At 35.8% G+C, this 22,713-nt stretch overlaps 1 protein-coding gene across 1 annotated transcript in view; it reads right to left on the bottom strand.

Moving 5' to 3' along the window:
• Positions 1–22,713, bottom strand: part of PKHD1 (PKHD1 ciliary IPT domain containing fibrocystin/polyductin) — a 442,189-nt gene that overhangs the window by 38,853 nt on the left and 380,623 nt on the right. Inside the window, exons 61-63 of the mRNA XM_081044785.1 lie at positions 11,881–12,895; positions 1,949–2,084; positions 814–901 (exon numbers count right to left, since the gene is read on the bottom strand). Of these exons, the coding sequence (XP_080900911.1) occupies positions 814–901; positions 1,949–2,084; positions 11,881–12,895 (1,239 nt within the window). The remainder of the gene's footprint in view (positions 1–813; positions 902–1,948; positions 2,085–11,880; positions 12,896–22,713) is intronic.

Here is a 22,713-nt window from a genome sequence, read left to right as displayed (position 1 = left end):
CAAGATATGGAAATAACCTAAATGTCCATTGGCAGACAAATGAATAAAGAAAAATGTGGTATACACACACAATGGAATATTATTCAGTCATTTAAAAAAAGGAAATTCTGAAATATGTAATAACTTGGATGAACCTCGATGACGTTATGCCAAGGAAATAAGTCACAAAGGGACAAATACTGTATGATTCCATTTATATATATATGAGGTATCTAAAATAGTCAATTCAGAAAAGCAAAGAATAGAATGATGGTTTTTAAAAATTTTAATATGCGCAAGCTCCAGGGAAACTGAATGAAGCCCACAGTGGTGCTGGGACTGCACAGGAAGTTAACAGAGGACAAATAAAGGTAGAGAGGGAAAAATCAGCTGGAGGGTCTGCTCTGGGCCAGGTATTTTGCATTTACCATCACATTTATTCTTCCTATCACTGAGATCGCGTGTTTCTCCATTGGAACCTCATTGTACCTGTGACTTGCTCCCTGGGCCAGTCTATGGTATTGTACCAAAGAATCATTTGTCTTAGGGGAACACGCTCTTCTTCTTATACCATACCGAGGATATGGGATATGACCAAAATGTTCCTTCATCACGTAAGAAAGGGGAAGGAAAAGGGTGGTTCCTTAAATATTTACTGCCAGCCTAAACTTTCTTTTCACAGACACTGGCTTTGTAGTCTGGAGATGAAGGATGTTTCTTCCAAATCACTGAAGATACTGAATGTTATTGACCTTGCTATGAATTCCTAATGGTTGCAAACATTTTCTGTGCAGATGCAGTAGTAACAGGCCTCTGAATATCACAGATACCTACCTTGCAGCACTGAGTCTGACATCCCTTCCAGGGAAACAGAAATGGCCCAAGGCTCTGAGGGGGATCCCAAGGACTCTACTCTCCGATTCTGAAACCGGAAAAAAAGAAAAAAAGAAAAGGAAAACTTGGATTCAGAAGAGAATTTTGTGAAGTTACCTAAAAAAATAAAATAAAATACAGACAGAACGTTTTATTAAGCACAAATGCAGGAGAAATAAGCAAAAGAAGGAAAAATGATAAGTGTTTTCTTTCTTGTATTAAGAATATGTTAAAAATTAGTTTATTGAGAGAGGAGAAGGGACATTATTGCAGACAAAGTTGGGGCAGCACAGTGAAGAAAAGAGAGGAAAGCTACATTTGTAGAAGAGGAGAGAGGTGTTATGTGCTGGATGTTATGTGCTGTAATGAGGAAGAAGAAGTTAAGAGAAGAAAACAGGAGAGAATTGGGTAAGTACCTGACTACACCAAAGTGACCGGTTTCCAAGTGGGGACCTCGGTGCCCTGGCCTTCATTCCTCTGCAAACATGTCAGGGGGTGCATTTTTAAAATAAAGACTGGAAACCTGATATAACTGTCCTATTTCACTGTTTTCCCTGTGTGACTTTTGTAAATATAGAAAAAAAAATAGAACTAGAGAGCCTGGACCTGAAATTAGAATTAATTAAGCACTGAACCCTCTGGTTGATGACTTACTTAACCAGCAAGCCTACTTCTGGGGATGTATCCAAATATAAAAGAACTCATTTTAAATAACATAAAACTATAATGCAGATGTGATGGCACAAAGTCTTTCATTGGCATATGAAATTATTTCTTCAGATATACCAGATATACTTCTTTGAGAAGGCTAGATTTCCAAGACAATATGAGAGACCTACTTCAAGAATTTGCTTGGGGAAGAAAAGTATCGGAATTATATTTTTTCCCCTTAATCAAATTCTGGACATCCATATAAAGTGGAAGGAAAGTAGGCTGTGAAATGGAAGGAAGTTGACGAAAGTAGTTAGAAGTTCTAAGTGCAGCAAGTATCACACAGTGGGCACTCTGTAAATGTGTACCATGATGGATTCTAAAAGGTGTTCTGAGTACACGCTACCCAGCTCTAAAGAAAGAGTGTAACCTGTGAACAAATTACCTGCTTATCTACAAAAATGAGTTGTGGTTGTACTGGCAGTTCTTTTCCCACTTCTCCATCTGAAGGCTGCACTAGGATGGAAAGAGCATAGGGTCGAATATATATCAAGTTTCCAGTTTTAAAGTTGCTGGTATTTCTGGCACATGTAAAAAAAAAAAAAAGATAGAATACATTCATAAGATTACAAATATCAATGTGGTAGCTATATTCCATAATACATTATTACCAGAGAGAATATTCACATTTGCATCTAGAAACTTAATAATACACATTTAAGTGAACATCATCTTATAACTGCAGAATAATTATGTATTTATTTTATATGCTTGCTTAGCCATAGTAAAGGATGGACTGGGTGCTGGGGGTGTGGAAAAGCACAGATTATAAACTTCGACTTTTTTCACAATTTTTTAATATCAGCCCGCAGAATGCCTCAGTGAGGGAACTTCTCAGACTGAAATACTTAGAAGATGGAAATGTATTCAGCGATATGCTAGTAAACTAGCTCTCCCCCCAAATACCCTGATTTGTGGCATTTTCCAATTTCTATGGTAGAAATACTCTCACAATGGCGGATTCAGGTACCAAGATGACATTACTGAGAACTGGGAAGAGATACCTGAGAGCAAGCTCCAGTATTTGACATGGAATAATTCATTTAGTACTCACAGCAACCCTTTCACCATGTGCTTGCGCTAAATTGGATCAATAACTGTGGGATTAATTCATTAATTTATTTTAATGGTATGAAGCCCTTGGGGTGAATAATACTTATAATTAGTAAATGCTGAGTACTTACCGTGTAGCATATAAAAACCCATTGCATCTTTAAAATGACACTGTGAGGTAGATACTCTTGTTTCTACACGAAAAAAATGAGGTCCAAAAAGGCTAACGTAACTTGCCAAAGGTCTTACAAATAGTAAGTGTATATGACCAAGGTCTAGAGTGGTTAACCAATAAGCTGTATTGTTTTTCATCTCTTTGTAGCACATTAATTGCTGATATAACTTAGCAATATAATTGAATAAATAAAATAAAATAAAATAAAAATGGTTATGTAGTTCATGATACCTTAAACTATCTTTTCCCAGAGCTTTGGCACTTTTGATGCTCAAGATAGCTTTATAAAAAGAACACTATAGATTATATATCTATTGCCCCATTAAGTCTATTATATATTACATATCAAGGCATACTACAGATTTTTAGTAATTAAATGGAGATTATAGACATCAAATAAGTCATATATTACCCTCATATAGTACGTCCTATGCTGACTTATCCTCAGGAAAACCTAGGTCAGGTCTAATAAGTAAGGACTTGGTTTAAAAAAAAGTAGCCTATCCTGCCCTCAATTAAATGCTTGTGAGTCAGTTACTTTATTCCCTTACCTTTCTTTTTTTTTTTCTTTTGAGGAGAAAAGGATAAAATATTTATTTAACATGGAAGGTGTATGCCAGGTAAAGTGATAATTAGTCCTAAAAAGAGGAAATAGTGGAAAAGCAAACACAGCAGATAATAAACGATGGAGTTTCTATAGGAAGCATTTTCCCTGTCCCCTGAGAATCCTGGGAAATGGAGGGGGGGGGGCAAAATGGGAATATGTGGTCCTAAGAACTCCCTTTTGTCATCTACCAGCTAAGGCCCTGACCTCTGCTACAATCACTCAATGAGAATTCAACATACACTAGCCCGACCATCACTTACTAGTTTGCTTAGCCTGAGTGGGTATAGCTCTGTTTTAATTGTTTTTAAGGGAATAATTTAAAGCAGATTTTTAAAATCCACGCTATTAATTCTGTTCTTCTACGGGTCCCAGGTTACCAGAAGATTTTAACATTGTTATCAGATCCTGTTTCTTCCCTAACCTATTTCTTAAATGCTTTCTGATGCGGGACAGGATCCAGGCTAGCAGCGTGGGTTAAAGAAACTGAAAGAAAAGACTCCATCAAATGCCTAGAGACCAAGGGATGGGAACCAACTGCCTGAACACCCGCTGAGAGGCCATCCCTGACACACTTTAAAGTTTATTGTGAGCAAACATCTCTTATTAAATGTAAACAGCATCTCACTGGAGGTCAGAGACTTGCTGCTACAGCATATCCCAAGGTAATACCACTTTAAGCTCCACATAAACTCTTAAGCAGTTTCTATCCTAAAACCTGACCGTAGGTGGTACAGTTTTTTACGATATGTTATAATAGTGCAATAAATCTGTTAGCTTAAAATCGAATCTCCGTGGCCTTTTAGAGAAATCATCATTAAATGCAGGGTCCTGTTAATGATGCCATCGAAGTGAAATTGTTTAATCTGCTAAGGGGGTGAAAGGTCACCAAATGAATTTTTTATAATACATCAACTTGACACGCAATAGGGAAAACTGTAATAGATAAAAGCAAAGGAAAAGGGCACTGTCTTCTTCTGATAGGTCAATAGCAGCCAAGAGAGTCACTCATCCACTTTCCTTTCACGATGGGGCTCCTTTTGCATTTAATATGGACACCCAATTAATACCTCAGCACCACAGACAACCTCATTTTAGGTGACTTATAGCAATTTCTCCCCCTTCCCTGAAATGAAAGTGATCACAATACATCATAGCATTGTGCGAATTAACGTTAATTGATTCAAGTTACCAAGCAATGATGGGCCACTTATATAATCTAGGCGTTATTGGGTGCTAGAAGGGATGGAGGGAAGATTAGATTCCAGTGTCCGTTGCTGTGACGACGGGAGTCACCTGATGCCTTGTTAGACAGTTGTAAGGTTCTATTGCTGGCCCCAGTGGGGTCGTCAGTAAACTGGAGTGATGTCCAAACATCATTATACCCTGCTCCGATATTAAAGCAAAGGGATTAGCAACTTATTGCAAGCAACCTGGATTTGTCATTGTGCTGTCGTTATCCAATTTCCAACTGCTAATGTGACTGTAGCCTGCAGGCAGAAAGACCTACAGCCAAACTCTAAAAAATGGGGGAGGAAAGTTCCTTCCAACCCTCCCAGTTTTAACCACTATTTAACAGCTTCCAATACCCAGTCAGATATGTGAAAGAATTTTTCCCCCCTTCAAAATGCTTGAGTGCAAACTAAAAAAGAATTATCATGAGAATACAAAAATTTCCCAGTTCAGAGATCAAAACTATTCATTATAACTCTTGCTTTTCAATCTACCAAATCCAAACGGCTTACCCTGTAAAGGAGGGGATTACTTCTATTTGCATGGCAAACCCAGAAAACAAATAAACAAATAAATCCTACTGGTGAAAGCTGGCTCTAGGCAAGAGCTATGGCACGGGTAGTGAGAATGAGGGTTGAGATACTGCCTCACTCCCTCTTTAACATTTGCTTTCTTAAAGTTACAAAGTCAGGTTCCTTTAAAAGAGCCCCGTATTTTAATTAAATGTTTCAGGGTGTCCTGAGCATTTTCATCCATTGTTATTTTAAATAGGCTAGATAGGGCAGAATTTGTATGGGGCAGGAGGGTACTTGAACTCCAAAGGAGTTGGCAAAATTCTGTACCCTAGAAGAAGAAAGTGAGTTCTTTAAATCACTTCAGTTTAACAAACATGTTAACTCTTCTACTACGTACAAACATTGTTCTAAATAGTGTGAGATATGCCAGGATAAATAAACACTGTGACCTCTGTCCTTTAGGAAGTTCTTCCATGTAGTTTGTAAGGCATGAATGACTTTACTGGTTAACTTTCAGATTTGACATGTACCATTTTACTTATAGAGTAGTCCCCCCTTATCCACAGGGCATTACCCCCAGTAGATATTTGAAACCAAGGATAGTACCAACTTCTATGCAACTTCTATACTGTTTTTTCTTATACATACATACCTTTTCACTTAAAGGAAGTACTTTATGGCTTCTCTTTACATATCTGAATTGACACCCTCACTACTCTTGTGCTTTGGGGAAATTATTAAGTAAAATAAGGGTTACCTACCACAAGCACTGCGATTCTGAGACAGTCAATCTGATGAGCTAGATGACCACTAAGTGACTAATGAGTGAATAGCACATACAAGGTCAATACACGGGACAAAAGGATGATTCACATCCTGGGCAGGATGAAGTGGGACAGTGCAAGATTTCCTCACACTACTCAGGATGGCACACAAGTTAAAACTTAGGAATTGTTTATTTCTGAAATTTTCCAATAAATATTTTTAGGCCATGGTTGGCTGCAGGTAAATGAAACCTCAGAAAGCAAAACTGTGGGGTCTACTGTATTTCCTTATGCTCCCTACCAAACCTAGCCAGATGCCCTTACCTGCTGTAAACTCCTAAGTGGGATGGAATGTCTTATGATTTGACTCTTTTACTCTGGCACTACAGCATAGTGTTTTAGTTAAATGTTTCACAGTTCTAAACTTGGCACATTGTAAGCACCCAACACATGTTACTATAGTAACACTATAACAAATAAGTACCCACGATGTCCTTTTTCTGCTCTAAGGCCACTTAACGCCTCTGGAAAGCCACACCTATCTTGGTCTGGCCAACTTCTCATTCTGGTATATTCCTCAATTGCTGTGCTGTTATATCCCAATACTTATTAAACTCTTGAGGTTCTTTGGAATTATTCATTTCAAACTGGGATTTGAGTAACACTAGATACAGGTTGCAGTCTGCCAGGAGTATATAAAGACACAGAATAAATATGGCACAGCCTACAACAAGGTCAATTTAGAGGCCAGAATCTAAGTATTTTAGTTGGCAAATCATTTAAAATAATATTTTATAATACATCTAGCATGAATATCTTATCTGGAATAATGGAAACTCTGAATACATTTTTAAGATCATACACAAAATATTCAAAATGTCTTGTTTGTACTGGGGTGCAGTGGCAGTCAGAGTCTGACCTGGAAGACAGAAATCACTCAAGATTTTTCTAATGAAAGAGATTTAATACGAGATATTGGTTACACAGGAGTGTAAGAATAGCAGAGAGGCCAAGCAGGTTGCATTTCAATATCTGCAAAAAGTATTTCATCATCATTTATTGTGCACGGCACTTGCTTAGGTATTCTTGAGAATGTAATAGTAAGTTGAAGCCTTGGCCACCTAATAAATATTATAAAGATAAAAATATACTCAAGTTAATTTTACAAAAAACTAAATTAATGGTTAGCAGATTCACATTGCATTAATGATATCTTTGTAATAGATATAGAATAGTGAGATTTAATACAGCATTCTTATTAAATAGTTACATAAATATTTGTTTTGCTTACCCATTAATTTTCAGATCTCTAGATTTTCATACAAACCATACAATTTTGGGACATAATAGCTGTTCAATTAATCTTTGGGAGGTACAAAACATTGAAATGTAAGTTTTTATAAGTCTTTATTATATTTACCTACAACTTCACCATCTGGATAAGTAAATATAAATTACTTAATCTTAAAGCAATGTGGTCAATTTTGGAATCATAACTACACGTGTATGTGGGTGGGGAAATGCTGGATGCAGGTATGTCAACAGCAGTAATGGATTACTAGTAACATCCTGTTTATAAGGAAAATAGCAGAAAAAAATATAACCTCCAGAAGAAGAATCAAAGATTTAGTGGTCTGGGGCCATTTAGTATAAGAACAATGGTTCCTAAGGGCATCACTGTGGAAACAGGGCTGTGAAATAAATGATGGTTTTAATGATGGCCATGAATCATCGATAAAAATGTGAATAGTCTACATTATTTCCCATTTAATAAGGCTGGATAATATATTATTTTAAGTTTAAGAGATGAAAGCTTTTTAAAAAATATAGTGATAAAAGGAGTAATTTTTAATTAAATGGAAAGTTTGCTTATGCCGAGTAGCTCATTTTCCCACAAAACCACATCTATAAAATACTATTATGACAATTTTGCCATACACCTCACTCAAAAAGTAGTGAATCTGTATTCCAGTGAAAAGAAGACATAGTGCAGAAATATTCTTTAACAGAAAAGCTGTGCTTTTTGTCATGAGGGAGGAAAGAGACAAGCTGGCAGTATAGGAATCTCTTCCAGGATGAACATTCTGCCATTCTTGGGAAAAATATCCTCCCATGTTGACAGAAAGATTTTGTCCTTGCATACTCAAAATAGCTGTTTCCTAGAAAGCAGAGGCCCAGGAGGCATGGGGAGGTTACAGAAGAAAAGATGCTAAATGAGGCTGAGTGCCAATAGACTCCTCTAATTGTCTCTTCTAGTTTTCACCTCTGTTCTAAGTCAGCTTGATAGTTGCTCCTTCTACAGAATAAGGGAATTAAAGGTCTACTCATGTGATGGGTACAAAAACACACAGCTATACACTCCCACAGTGTCATGTTTACCTTAAATGTAACTGTTTTTGGGGCCCAAGTTTCATGTCAATGCCATAGACAAAGACATTTAAGTCAGACAGCTTATTAGTTTTCCATTGCTGCATGACAAATTACCACAAACTTAGTGGTTTAAAATAACACAAATTTATTGTCTCCCGGTTATGGGTCAAGAGTCCAGACAGGCTTGGCTGAGTTCAAGCCTTAAGTGGAGGCTCTCGGGAAGAATCTACTTCCAAATACATTCACATTGTAGGTAGTTTATTTCCTTGTGGCTGTAGAATTAAGGTGAGGTGAGGTCCCTGTTTCCTTGCTGGCTGTCAGCCAATGACCCTCTCTATTCTTGGAGTCTACCTGCTTTTTTTCCTCATGTGGTCCCTTCCCTCTTAAAAGCAGTGACACTTCAAGTCCTTCTCACACTTGAAACTCTCTGCCTTCCTCTTCTGCCTTCTTCTTTTGACACAACAAGAGAAAGCTCTCCTCTTTTAGGGGCTCATTTGTTTAATTGGGCCCACCTTGAGAATCTGGATATTTTCTCTGTCTTAATGTCAACTGTGCCATATAACATAGTGTATTCACAGAAGTGCTATTTAATCATATTCGTAGGTTCCTGGGATTAGGCCAGCACATTTTGGGGAGGCCATTTTAGAAATTCTGCCAACCATAAACAGCTTTGGCATTTCAATAGCCAAACTTCCATTAAAAAAATGCAGATATATTTAATTTTTCCACATGACAAATATTATTATTATTAATATTATTACTAATTTTAAAGAAAGGAGGAAAAGAAATTCAAGAGAACAAAAAACAACTTTCTATGGAAAGGAAGGGAACCAACACAAAATGTGTCCTGCCAGGATTCCAAATAAAAGACAGAATATACAAATAAGATGCCCCCATGGGAAACCCCCAGACTGAAAGGACACATTGAACATATGTTTGTCTCTGTTCTCTCTACTGCACTGAAATTACTTCAAAGAATAAAGATGCATAAAAATAGTATAAATCAACAAGGATGAAGAAGGCAGGAGAGAAGAGAACTGACAACAGAGGTCAACAAAGTTTTGTAAGATGGAAAATAGGTGCATAGAACTGACCTAGCCAAATGAGTAAGCTTAAATCCAGATGCCTTTAGAAAGGGATAAACACTAAGAGAGGCCAATTCACTGTGCATTATTTCATTAAAAACAGATAGCACTCTATTTCTCCCCACACACTGAAGGTGGTAGGTTTTTGAAAGCAGGGAGTACTCCGCTTGAAAAGTAAATTCCCAACATGGCTTCAATTTGTTGACATGCATGCCACCCCATTAAATTAATAAGAGTGAACCTCTCAAGAACCTCCTTGGTGCTTTTCACTAAAAGGCCTGAGTGCTAGACTAATTTCTGCTGTCTCAAGGTCAATTCATTAGCTTGTCAATGGCTCTCCAGTGGGTTCAGTGGAAGTCCCAAACTGACACTGATCAAAGATGAAGGAACAGGACTGGCCTTGAGGCCTGCACAGGGCTTCAGGGTTGTTTACCACACTGTGCAATTCTTAAGAATATGCAATGTGATATGTAGATAATGTAATACAGAACTGTCCATCTATATTTAATTCCTTAGGACATGGCATTTCTCATTCTTCAGAGATTTATTTAGATATACTTAAGAAGAGGCTGTTCCTTATCTTCAGAAGATTTGCCTTTTGTCTTATGTCTAGAAATTTCTCTTAAAATAGTAAAGGAATAGAGAGAAATGGGGGCTATAACATATTCCAACACAAAATTGATGCACCTAGTCACCCACACGTAAAATATACTTACAAGAACTCAGTGGGATCTAAACGAAATTGGACTACAGGAAAGAAAACATATTTACACATAAGCTAAGATACATTAGCACAATGTTTTCCAGATTCCTGATTCCTATATCATCATACATAATATCATAATACCATCAATAGCATGGTGAAGGTTTGGTGGTTGGTAAAAATATCTAAGATTTAATAGATTCTGAGCAATCATGCAACTAGGAGTATGTTTTGATTCTAAGCTAATCACTACCAAAACTCTTCAAATTAACCAGAACCCAGAAAAAAAATGAGTTTTCTTTCATATCTTCCATACATACTAATGTATTATAGAAAAGAGGAACACCTACCTCCATTGTAAAGACAGGTAAAATATAACACAAAAACACTAGCTATGCTCTATATGAATATGTTTCTCTGTGCATAAAAAGGCAATAAATGTATAGATATACCTCAAAATGTGAAGGTATCACTTTTTGCTTTTGTTGTTTATTTTATAGTGAATTTCACATCCATTGGAAATGGTTGTATAGAAGTAACTAACACCCATTAAATATTAATTGCTCACTTATTAGCACTACTACATATATGATGAAAAAGCAATAACAACATAATAATCTAAAAGAATGTTAATGCTCTAAAATTTCATTGAGTAATATAGCTCAGAATCTAAATAATTGTACCTATCTCAGGGACTCAATATTATCTCAAACTGTGCATAAGTTTCAACTTATTTTCTTTGTGGTGGTGACAATTTTATAGGGAATATCCATGTTTGCCCATTTTGAGCCCTCTATGACCAAATAGCATGCATTTGTGAGGTGGTTAGTTTTATGTGTGTTTCCTAAGAATTATGACAAGTTCATATTGTTTCTCAGTCTGGGGTATCATTTCCGGTTGTTTTGTATTCTCTAAAAATTGGATCTTGAGACTCTAACAGTCTTGACTTCATGGCACATGCCTTAGATGAACTTGGGCTAGTCAGTTCATCCCTTAGCTAACATAGTCCATAAAATTGAGAGTACTTTACACTTGCCTTTCCTTAATGTGTACTGCACGTACTTGAGGGAAACATTCAGGTAAATCTACTTCTGAAATGTGTATTAAACAGATTAAACAGAAACCTAGTGGAAAATTTCAAAATACAAGCTTGTAGAGTCAGAATAACATAGAACAAAGCATGCTACAGGTCCTACACTGGTCTATGTTGTAAACATAGCAGCAGTGATGTTCCTGCCTCACACAATTTGACGAAGGTATCCTTTCAGCGCTTTGGAATCCTGGATTAAACAAAACCCAATAGGTGTTACTGATTTAGCCTCGTAAACTCCTGGTCATCTCTCCAAAATTTTCCTAAATATAAGTAACTTTCCCAGTTCCTACAGGTAGAATTATTATCAGCTTCCTACTACTCAAGTTTTAGCTCATAGCTCTATAGAATTGTGATAGGTAATGTTTCTGTTAACATTTGTTTCATGTCAGCAACCCCAGACTCTAACCCACTGCTTAAATTCATTATATGAATAAATGAATGGACAAATGAATTGAAAATAAGTTGCTTCAGAAAATTCTCTTCCTACATGTTTTTCACTTGAAGATACCAAAAATATAATGTCTTTAACTACCCATGAACTATAATAATCATGAAAAATATAGATTTAATAAAGAATTTTAACATTGAGAATTTAAGACTATAAATCTATTCTTTTCTTAAAAAGCATATAGGTTATGTGATTCAGTATAAGTATATTGACATTTGTAATATGCACCCAAGCAATCAGTCCTAATTTGGATGTTATTATAATTAGTACTTACCCATAGGCATTGACTCCCTTTGACTGAGTCACCAGTAAGGCCCCAATAGTCATGTTCAGAACTTTCTCTAGTACTCCCGTCTGTTGAGCAGTGATAACCTGGTGAGCCAAATCCTGTAATTTGTTACTTGATAAGGATGGAATCAGGCCAGTGCTCCTTACTCTTGGCAGATCACCAATTTCAATGACCATTATTTTTGAGATAGTTTCCATGGTGGTTGGTGGTGGGACCCAATATGAGCTTATTTCCATCATGAGAGGTCTTCGTTGACCAACTCTATAATGACTGGCACAAGTCACAGTTGGGCAATTGCGCTTTCTCTTTGCTCTATGGTCAGCAATGGCCTTTAAGGTTGCGTCATTGCCAGGCATGTCTTGAATTAATCTGATTTGGTCTTGGCTAACCTTCAAGAAGTCAATTAGTCTTTCAAGGATCCTGATTTCCCAGCCTTTTTCTAAGACTGAAAACATCACAGTGAAAGCCAAATTAATGGAAACACTTGAGCGTATTTCAATGGGCTTCTCTCCTTGTAGGACAATATACAAGAGATTGTCCATCATGCTGAAATAGTTGGAACCAACAGACTCATCCAGCAATGAGGAAGTTGATTGAACAAGAGTAGGTGGAATGAAACGTTCCCCTAAAAAAACATTGGGCCTCTGGAGTTCATGGTAGAATACAGCCAAGAGAAGCTTGGAGGTACTTTTGTTCCCCAACAGAAAAAAACGGAAAACTTGAGGAGTGTGATCCACAAAGCAGACCTTGGTGATAGCCCCTGTAGGTAAAATGGAATAGAAAGCAGATGCAGACCCTGAGGTAAAGCAGGGAGTACTGGTATTTACACTACTAAAGGTGTCAACAAAACCATTGCTCACAGATACAACAGGATATAACTTCCTCATTGCCCAAGTGACATCAACATTGTCAAGAATTAAAATCACATGGTCAGTCTGTTTGCAGATGTAGCCTGGTATCAGGGATCGGTATGTGCATTTTTGTTCTTCTCTGAATGTACCTATAAAATAAAGGAAAACAAACAAGTGCCATATGAACCACAATCTCACAAAGATTATTTGCAACCTGTCACTTCCATCATCATCTATAACCTCATGAAACATTTCTTGAACATTTAGGTGTACTAAATATTGAGAACACAAAAAAGTCTTGGGCAAAATATGAAAAAAAAGTATGTTAAATAGCAGTTATTTACTATAATCTAAATGTATATGCTACATAACATGTTATTTAAAGTTGATAATGGTTATAATAGCTAAGTGTGAAAACAGTTGACTAAATAAAATAATTAAGAAAAAAGGAATAATCACTAAGGCCTCCATAATGGAAAAAGAATAAGAGAGAATGAGGTAATACGCAAGTTAATGGGAAAAGAGGTACAAGAAGGAGTCTGGCACAGAGAATTTATGGAGGCATGTTAAAATTGAAGAGGTATATTGTGACCAGATTGTGAAAGAGTGTTGATGTCAGACTATATAATTTTTCATACTTTCTTTTTCTCTAAATGAAGAGTAAAAAAAATACAAGAAGAAGGGGAAAAAAAGAAAGTAATAATTTGGGGATTGTTGACATCAAGTAGAGGCCAAGTTGAAGATTATCTAGGTTAATGAAAACATTTAAAGAAACATCATTATCCATTATGCCCACCATTCCTAATTCTCCTGTCTATGAGCCTAGAGTAGTTCTTGCTCTGAGTCCACAGGAATATTGTATCTTCCAACAAAGAAAGAGTTCCTTTGACTTAAAATTTATATGTACAAAATTATCTTGCATTGTTTGCTAGATATTTTAACTTTCCTTATTAGTGCAAGTTCATCAAAGTAACCTAAACATTAGTGCAAGTTCATCAAAAAAAAAAAATCAGGTTATTAGTAAGGTAGCATGATCTAGCTTCCTCCTACATCTTTCCTTTCATATGATGTGATTAGAAATCTGCCAAAACTGCCTAGGTATCAATAAATTTAATACCAAAATGTTGCTTCAGGAGTAGAGCACAAGGTTTACTTGTGCCTCACAATTGCAGTAACAACAACAGTGGTAAAAATTACAAGGGTAATTGTAAAATATTTCAAACTGAATGACGAAATTTTAGCATACCAAAATTGATGGGATATAGTGAAAACAGTGCTTTGAAGAAAATTTATATAAATGCTTACATTACAAAAGAAGAATTGTCTAAAAACAATATCTTATGGCACTACTTTACATATTTTGAAAAGCAGCAAAGCAAACCCAAAGTAAGTAATAAAGAAGGAAATAACAAATATAACAACAGAAATCAATGATATGAAAACAAACAAAACCAGAGAAAGTAAGCAAAGCTATCATTTTATTCTTGGAAACGCCAACAAATTGAATAACACCTCACTTGACTGCTCAAGGTAAAGAAAGCAAAAATCACCAGCTTCAGGAATGAAAGAGGGATTATTACTACAAATCTTATGGCCAAAGGTTAAGAGACTTACAAAGAAACTTTATGCCGATAAATTCAAGAACTTGGATAAATTAGACAAATTCCTTGAAAACTGACACAAGTCAAAACAGAACATTTGAATTGCTCTGCCTCTTAAAGAAATTAAATTTACTAAATTGAATACTAAATTATTAATTTAAATAGAGATTTAATTATTAAATATAAAAGAACGGTCACTTCTACATAGTGTATTTTCTCCGTATGGTCCTATACCATGGAAATGCTAGTGTTAAATCAAGTATTATCTTCAAAAGCAAGGAACCACATGAAGGGAATTAATTGCATGATCTTAATAGCCAGGAAATTGTGCTTTGAGACCTTGATGCAACAGTCTCTACTGCAGATGAAATAGTTCCCCTTTACTAAACGCTACAGCTCACTTTCCTCTGTACACATTTTTTCCCCCAGCCATGTTGATATCATTGATTAAATCATTCACATTCCATCCAGTTTTATAGATTTCTGACTTGTTCTTCTTGCTTCTTATCCAGGAGACAAAATGTCAAAAGTGACTTCTACAGATTGCTAAATTCTTGGAACTGGCCCTAAGTAAAATAATTATTTTCTTAGTTAATATGATTCTCAATCATGCTTTGCTAATAATTAACCACATGTACTTTAAAAAATTATATAAGCTTAGTAGATATCAGTGTCCCTAAGGGCTATTTCTCAAGGCCAGAGGCTATATCTCACATTTAAATCACCACAAGTCTTAACACATGACCTCAGACACAGTAGATGCTTCTTTATACATATTAGTTGATCAATAAGCAATGTCCTTTTCAAAATTCCTATTCTCTAAATAGTTTTTATCTATTCTTGCCAAGTGTCTATTTATAAGATTATTATTCTAGGGTTTGAATATATTTTAAACTAACCCATTAAAACACTAATAACAGTATATTACAAAAAGTTATTATGAGAATTGCTCCCTTAATTGATGGTAATATGATAGTTCAATACTATGAGAAATTCAGCTATTTCACATGAGACCATAAAATTGAAATGATGGCTAATTATATTTGTATACATTTTCTTGTGTTCTTGAATCACATAATTAATTTGTCCACAAAAGGTTTCTATTGTGACAACACATTTTATCTTGACTGAGGTAAGAAAACTGAGGCAAGGAATTCAATAAACATTTATTGTGATTCCTTGTGTGTGCTTCAACTGCTAACAGTAAGAAGATTTTATTACTACCTCGTTTCCCTAAAAATAAGACCTAGCCGGACAATCAGCTTTAAGGTGTTTTTTGGAGTAAAAATTAATATAAGACCTCGTGTTATGTTATGTTATGTGATGTGATGTTACGTTATGTTATGTTATATATTATATAAGGCCCAGTCTTATAGTGAAATAAGACTGGATCTTATGTTAATTTTTGCTCCAAAAGACACATTAGCACTGATTGTCCGGCTAGGTCTTATTTGGGGGGAAACACGGTAGCTGTATCACTCTCCAGTGATAAGGAAGGAGTTGCCTTTCTGTTATCATTAAGAACTGTGATTTGATTAGGTATTAAATGCCAAGCACATATGATACCGAGTATGTGTCAATGATGCACTTGTTTAAACTTGGCCAGTTACCTTCCTGATTTCAGAGAAATGCCAATTACATGCATTGTTTTTATTCCTAATTTATTTCTTTTTTATATTTTGAAACTCTGTGTCTGAACATCTTACTATGAAAGAAATACATACATATGTTCTGATTTCTGAGACATTTGTTTGGAGATTTACCACTATGACCTTCATGAAGTCAATAACTGGTAGCTCTTAAGTAAAAAGAGTTTCAAGAAATGTTGGTTATTTCAAAATATTCTCCCCATGCCTTTCTTTCCATACTCCATAAAATGGAGGACATACCCATTTGATCCAATGTAAGTATGAAGAATATTTAAATTATTTCTTTGGTTCAGCTCTTCTTAACAAAATGTAAAACAAACAGGACACTTTCTCTCTGAAAGCATACACTCTTTACAATAGTTGTTATCCTAGAAATAACACTGTGCAAAAAAATCTGTAATAAATAACATATTATTCAATTATCTATTGAAGGATACTTTAGTTGTTTCCATATCTTGGCCACCGTAAATAAAGCTGCAATGAATATCGGAGCACATAGATCTTTATGGATAAATGTTTTCAGATTTTTTGGGTAGACACCCAGCAGAGGGATTGTTAGGTCATTGGTAATTCTATTTTTAATTTTTTGAGGAACCTCCACACTGCCTTTCATATCGGCTGCACCAGTCTGCATTCCCACCAACAATGTATGAGGGTTCCTTTTTCTCCACAGCCTATCCAACACTTGTTACCATTTGTCTTGTTGATGATATCCATTCTAACTGGTGTGAGATGATACCTCATTGTGGTTTTTATTTACATTTTTCTGATGATTAGTGATGTTGAGCATTTTTTTCATATGTCTATTGGCCATCTGTGTGTCCTTTTTGGAGAAGTGTCTGTTTACAATGAAACACTATTCTGAGGCCGGCCCGGTGGCTCAGGCGGTTGGAGCTCCATGCTCCTAACTCCGAAGTCTGCCTGTTCGATTCCCACATGGGCCAGCGGGCTCTCAACAAAAAAAAGGCAAAAACAAACAAACAAACAAACAAAAAAAAAAAAAAAACCCAGACATTATGAAACACTATTCTGCCATAAGAAAAGATGATATAGTGACATTTGTGAAAACATGGATGGATCTTGAGATTATTATGCTAAGTGAAATAAGTCAGACAGAAAAAGTGGAGAACCATATGTTTTCATTGATATGTGAGATATAAAACTGAAAACAACAAAGGAACAAGACAAACAAACAAAGAAACAAAAACTCATAGACACAGACAAGAGTTTAGTGATTACCAGAGGGTAAGGGGAGAAGGGGATGATAGATGACTGTAAAAGGGGATCAAATATATGGTGATGGAAGGAGAACTGACTCTGGATGGTGAACACACAATGGGATTTATAGATGATGTAATACAGAATTGCACACCGGAAATCTATGTAACTTTACTAACAATTGTCACCCCAATAAACTTTAATTTAAAAAACACATTAATTATACTTTAATGCTATCCAGGGTTTCTTTAGGCCCATGTGTCTTAGAAGTCAGAGCTGAAGTTTCTTTGATGGTAGTATGGGAATAATGATTGGGATGGGACTGCCCCAACCTCTTTATAAATGGGGTAAAGCTGCACACAGGTAGGTAGCATTTGCCCACTGGGGAAAAATATGATTTATATAGTAGATACATTATTATTTAACTAGAAAATCCTTTTTTTTTATAAGGGAAGTTAAAAGAGACAAAAATTTAATAATTCCACTAAACGATTATATAGTCTTCTCTGGGAGTACAGGCTTACTTCTAGCAGGAATTTCTACCTTAGAGTTTTGACAAGAATTCTGTACAAAGGACATGACCTATGAGAGCTGAGAAGTAGAGATTCTTTTAAAATAATTAATTGAAGCAAATCAGCCTGGCACTCAAGATGAGATTGTGAAAAGCAGCTAATGCATAACTATGATAACTCAGAGCTTCATAAAATATACAAGAAAAAAGTCAGATTGTTATATGTACATACAAGCTGAAGTTCTGCAGATAAGACAGAACCCATAAAAAGGGAGAGAATGAAGTTGGATGAATGACAAGTTGAACAGCTATGGCAGAACAACATCTAGAGCCCTTTAAAAACTGGTTGGATTTGATAAGTCAAAGACTCCATCTTTCATGGAGCAGGAAGGAAGACAGAAAGTGGTTGTGCACGTAAAGGTGTCTGGGAGATAGAAGCACTCTTAGCTGCTGGGACATGTGAGGCAAAGTAAGGTCATAGACTGAAAGTGCAGTATGAGGGTATGTGTTAAGGTTTAGGATGAGGGGAGAGAGGGTAGGTGGAATGTTTGTAGATTGAGACAATGGTGTGAAACTGTAATTGTGCAAGGGGGGTGAACCCAGTCATTCTGGGTTTTAGTGTTATACAATGTTTGGGAACCTTTCTATAAAAGTAGGAATAAAACTGTGAATTGAAAATTAGGAATAAGAGTAAATAAACATTAGGTAAAATGAGAAAAAAAAGTCACAGCACAATTACAAATTTAAACCTCACAAACACATAATAAAATCTAGGAAAAAGTAATATTGTTAATTAATTACCCAACACACCTCTGTATTATTTTTTTCTTAAATTTTTATTGCACACTTTTGTGTAGCTTCTTTATATGACAACAATATTATAATATTTTCTATAGAAGGGATAGAAAAATAATTCAGAATTTCCATTAGCCTGGATGATTGACATTTGTTGTCTATGTCATGGTAGTTTAAAAAGAGTTACTTGCAGCTTAACAACTCATAATTGGTAATATATAAATGTTTGGAATTGTTGTCAAATGTGGCAAATTTCCCAGAAAGTTTTTCTCATGTATGAACTATAATCTTTGAATAAATTTGCAACAATAACTTTTATGATCATGTTGCTTGAAACCCTACCTCTCCTCCACCTCTTACTTTTCTTCTCATTTCTCAGGATATATTCATATCACAGTGTATACTAGAGTCTGGCTCATGTGTGTCACAATATGGTAAGTTGACATGAGTGACTAGTAAGAACTTTATTTAGAAATGATTGTGAACCATAAAAACCACACACTATTAAACCTATATCAAATGTATGCCCACCTCAATGTCCCCTTAGCAAGATCCTAAAAATGCTTGTGGCTATTCCATTGTCACTCAACGTCATAGTACTTATAATTTGGAAGAATTTAGAGTGGAGAGTGTTATCTTAAATTTTAGTTAAAATATCTCAATTTTGCAAATTTTACAAAAACATAGGGCCATGCAAACATATTGTTAGTATTCCTTTTGGAGTCTTGGAAGTAAGTGGCCCATGTAAGTGAGGACCCTGAAACTCAAACTTGATCACCTTCACCTTCCCTGAACCCTAAGTCAGCCTGTGTCATGGAGAGTGGATGAGCAAATGCCTTGGATATATCTAGTAAGATGGCACGGACAAATACGATGGCTGGGTTCACTGAAGTTTGGATTTCTGCCTGTTACTGGCAAGAGGGTCACAGGTATTTGCAAAGAATTATAATGAACCACAGCACACCTCAGCTGCATAAAGAGGGAAATACAGCAAGGGGTGCTTATGTATGTCAAATAAAGGCATGTGGCAACGGATTTGATGTCACAAGGAAAGAAAGGGCCTTTGAGCAAGTGAGACGGAAAGACATGAGTCATGGTCATAAAGTAGGACACTTGAGTTCATAATTTTGAAAGCTGATGGTGATGACAATGTCAATGCTACGACTGTGCCAATCAATGGTAAGGTAGAAAGAAGAAAAAAGCACACTTCGAAAATGTAACAGCACCAACTAACATTTACTTAGGACTTTCTCTGTGCCAGGTGTTCTAGATAAGCCTTGAAGATGAGTTGAGCAGTAAGAGTCTAAACATACAAACAAACAATAGCCAGACGATTTATAAAAATAAAACTCTGACGCACAATCTGCAGTAAACAGTCCAAGAAGCCAGCCTATTATCAGTAGCAACCAGTCCAGGATGACCAAACAATAACCTCTGAAATAATCAGCACAAAACAGCCAGTACCTGATTAATAGCTACCAGCTTCCCTAATTTTGTTCCTTTCCCCCTTCTTTTCTCCATCCCTCCCTTCATTACTTGCCTCCATTCTTTCTTCTCTAACCTCCTTTACCTAAAACTTCTTAATGACAAGCTTAATTATCCATAGTTTACAGATATAAAAATTGACTCACAGTAATTTTGACTCATATAATTACTTAGTAATGAGGAAGAGATGGAAGAGAAAAGTGTACTTGTAAACTTCTACCTATGCCTCTGGCAAAATAAAATGTAACCCAAATAACTTCATTTCGGGATTGTATTTAGACGTAGGGTCAGCTGTGATGATTAGCACCGTGAAAGAGGTGCTGTAATAATCAGGACTTCTCTCTACACAATCTATTGAAAGGAACTCATGGAAAAGTATTTGGTTATTTGTTCAATCATATATTTGGTGAAATTCCATTTGCTTTTTTATATTACCATTTGGCCTTTGTTATATTTTTGTATATTATCCCAGAAGTATAAACATACAGCCACAAATTTAACAAAGGCAATAGTCTAAAGATTATCAGCAAATAACATTAATTATTTAGTGTTATAGACAAAGTTGAAATCCTGGTGTTCATAAATAAGAAATTTTATTTTTATTTCTCCAGAATTTACCAATGACTAAGAGATGAGGTAGCTGATCAGTATCTTACCATTCATTTTCCTATTTCATCTTCAGAATTAATCAATTCTGTTATTTTAATTTTGATGTGAAGCAAAAATAAAGCACTCATAACCAATGCATTGGGGTTCCAGAACTGCCAACTGGGTGTAGTTATTAACTGTGGGGGAGAATACACATTTACTTAAGAGAGGGCTATGCACACAAGCCAGATAAACATCACAGGTAACTCCCCCAGCCACAGCTGGCAGAAGCCCAGTGTGACAGTCTAGTTTCCCTTCTAAATAACATTCTATCTTTTCTTCCTTTGGATTTCTTTCCTTCCTGCTTCTTTCATTTGGGGAAGGTTTTGTTCTGAGAAATGATTATCTTTCTCACTTGTTTTTGTCTTTCTTTTTCCTACTTCTCTACATGGTCTTATCTGCCAGTCACAATTTTTGTGGTCTGCAATTCTGATCACTTTTAAATGAAACCCATGCTGGCTTTGGTAATCATAATGTCATTTACAATTTACCACTAGACACATTTATTCAGTTAGTAGCACACTGGAGAAAGAGAACTCCATATGAACTCACCGTGAAAGGCCTAATCTGATTATTTCCTCATGAAAATCCAGGCAGGGGTGCTTGTAAGAGGGGCTGAGAGAAGAAGGGAAAAAAAAAAAAAAAGGCAAGGTCTGGCCACAGCTGACTTTCATAATCAATGTGAATAGATAAGTGACACAGCCTGTCAGGGGCAGCCGTCGAATCACCCCAGGGCATTCTTCTCCAAAAGGCAAGAATGGACAGGACTTAATAAATTCTGAGTGACCAGTGAGTATTGGCTTGCCATATGCTATTGCTCTCAAGGTGGACAAGAACAGTGATAAAGTCCAGAAGCTCTTCTTTAAGTGGGGGAAATTAGATTAAGCAGGTTGTATTTGTATGTGCATATGTGCACATGAGCACTTGCTTTTTGTATACTTGAACATCCTGGAATAGCCTAGACATACAATATGCTCTGCCCACCTTTCCCTAGATTGGAAACCATAGACCTAAAAACCAAGAAAGAAGGCAAGTTAGGTATGTCTGGTGGAGGAGAAGAGGAGAAGGTGCCTATGTGTGTGAGTGTGTGTATGTGTACTCAGGTTGCTTCCAGGGTTCTAACACATATTAACTTTGTGTCAATATTTGTCCTTCCTGTCGTGAAATGAGGATTTTCCACCTCATTTCACGTTTGAAAAGAAAATATGCCAAAGGGGTCTTCTTTGCTAGGAAAAAAAAAAAGGAAAAAAAGAAAAAAGAAACAACTTCTATCCTTTATTTAGAAAGATGGATCAGAAGGAAAGGAAAAAAGTATTTTTAAAATAAATGTTTTGACTCAAAGGCACATGGAATCCTTCCATCTTCCCCTTTTCAACAAAAGAGAAAAATTTATGTTTAAAATTGAATGAAATACATCAACATTAATGATTTTTTTCCTCGAGGTTAACACTACCATTTCCCTCAATATTTTTTTTTAGCCATTTTGTGATGATTTCACAATTTATGGTACAGTAAAGTATAGGAGATTTTGACAAAAACAAAGTATATAATCATTCTCTTATTTTCAAGAAATGAAAAGAAACGATTTACAATTATTTTCTGTCAAACAACATTTACACCTCATTATTTCTAATTTAACAAATACAAATGGCCACAGATCAAATGAAGTGAAAATAGGTTGAATTTATGCCCATTCATATATATTGTCATAGACCCACAGGGTATGAGGCGTAAAACTCCAAAATCTCAAAGCTATATTCCTAAATAGACAAAGGGAGTAACTAAAATCTTGGGGAAAATATTGAAGAAAATATATTTTGCTCACACTAGAGATAATAGAGAAAAACTGTCTACTTTTTTAGAGTAGGGAATTCCAACTAAAAATTATTTTTAAACCTTAAAAATAATGGGCATGTGTTATATTTGTAAGGTTAAGGTAAACTGAGAGTGATGTTCTTATGCGTAATAGATTTAAATAGAAGACAGGAAACACCACCTCGTTAATTTGGAGTCTAGAATAACAGGTCTTAAAGTCTAGCAAATGACCACAGCATGGTAGT

Source organism: Rhinolophus hipposideros (assembly GCF_964194185.1).
Source record: "Rhinolophus hipposideros genome assembly, chromosome: 3".
Classification (NCBI taxonomy): Eukaryota; Metazoa; Chordata; class Mammalia; order Chiroptera; family Rhinolophidae; genus Rhinolophus; species Rhinolophus hipposideros.
Note: the sequence above shows the minus strand (reverse complement) of the source record. Positions and strands in the feature narration are given on the sequence as shown.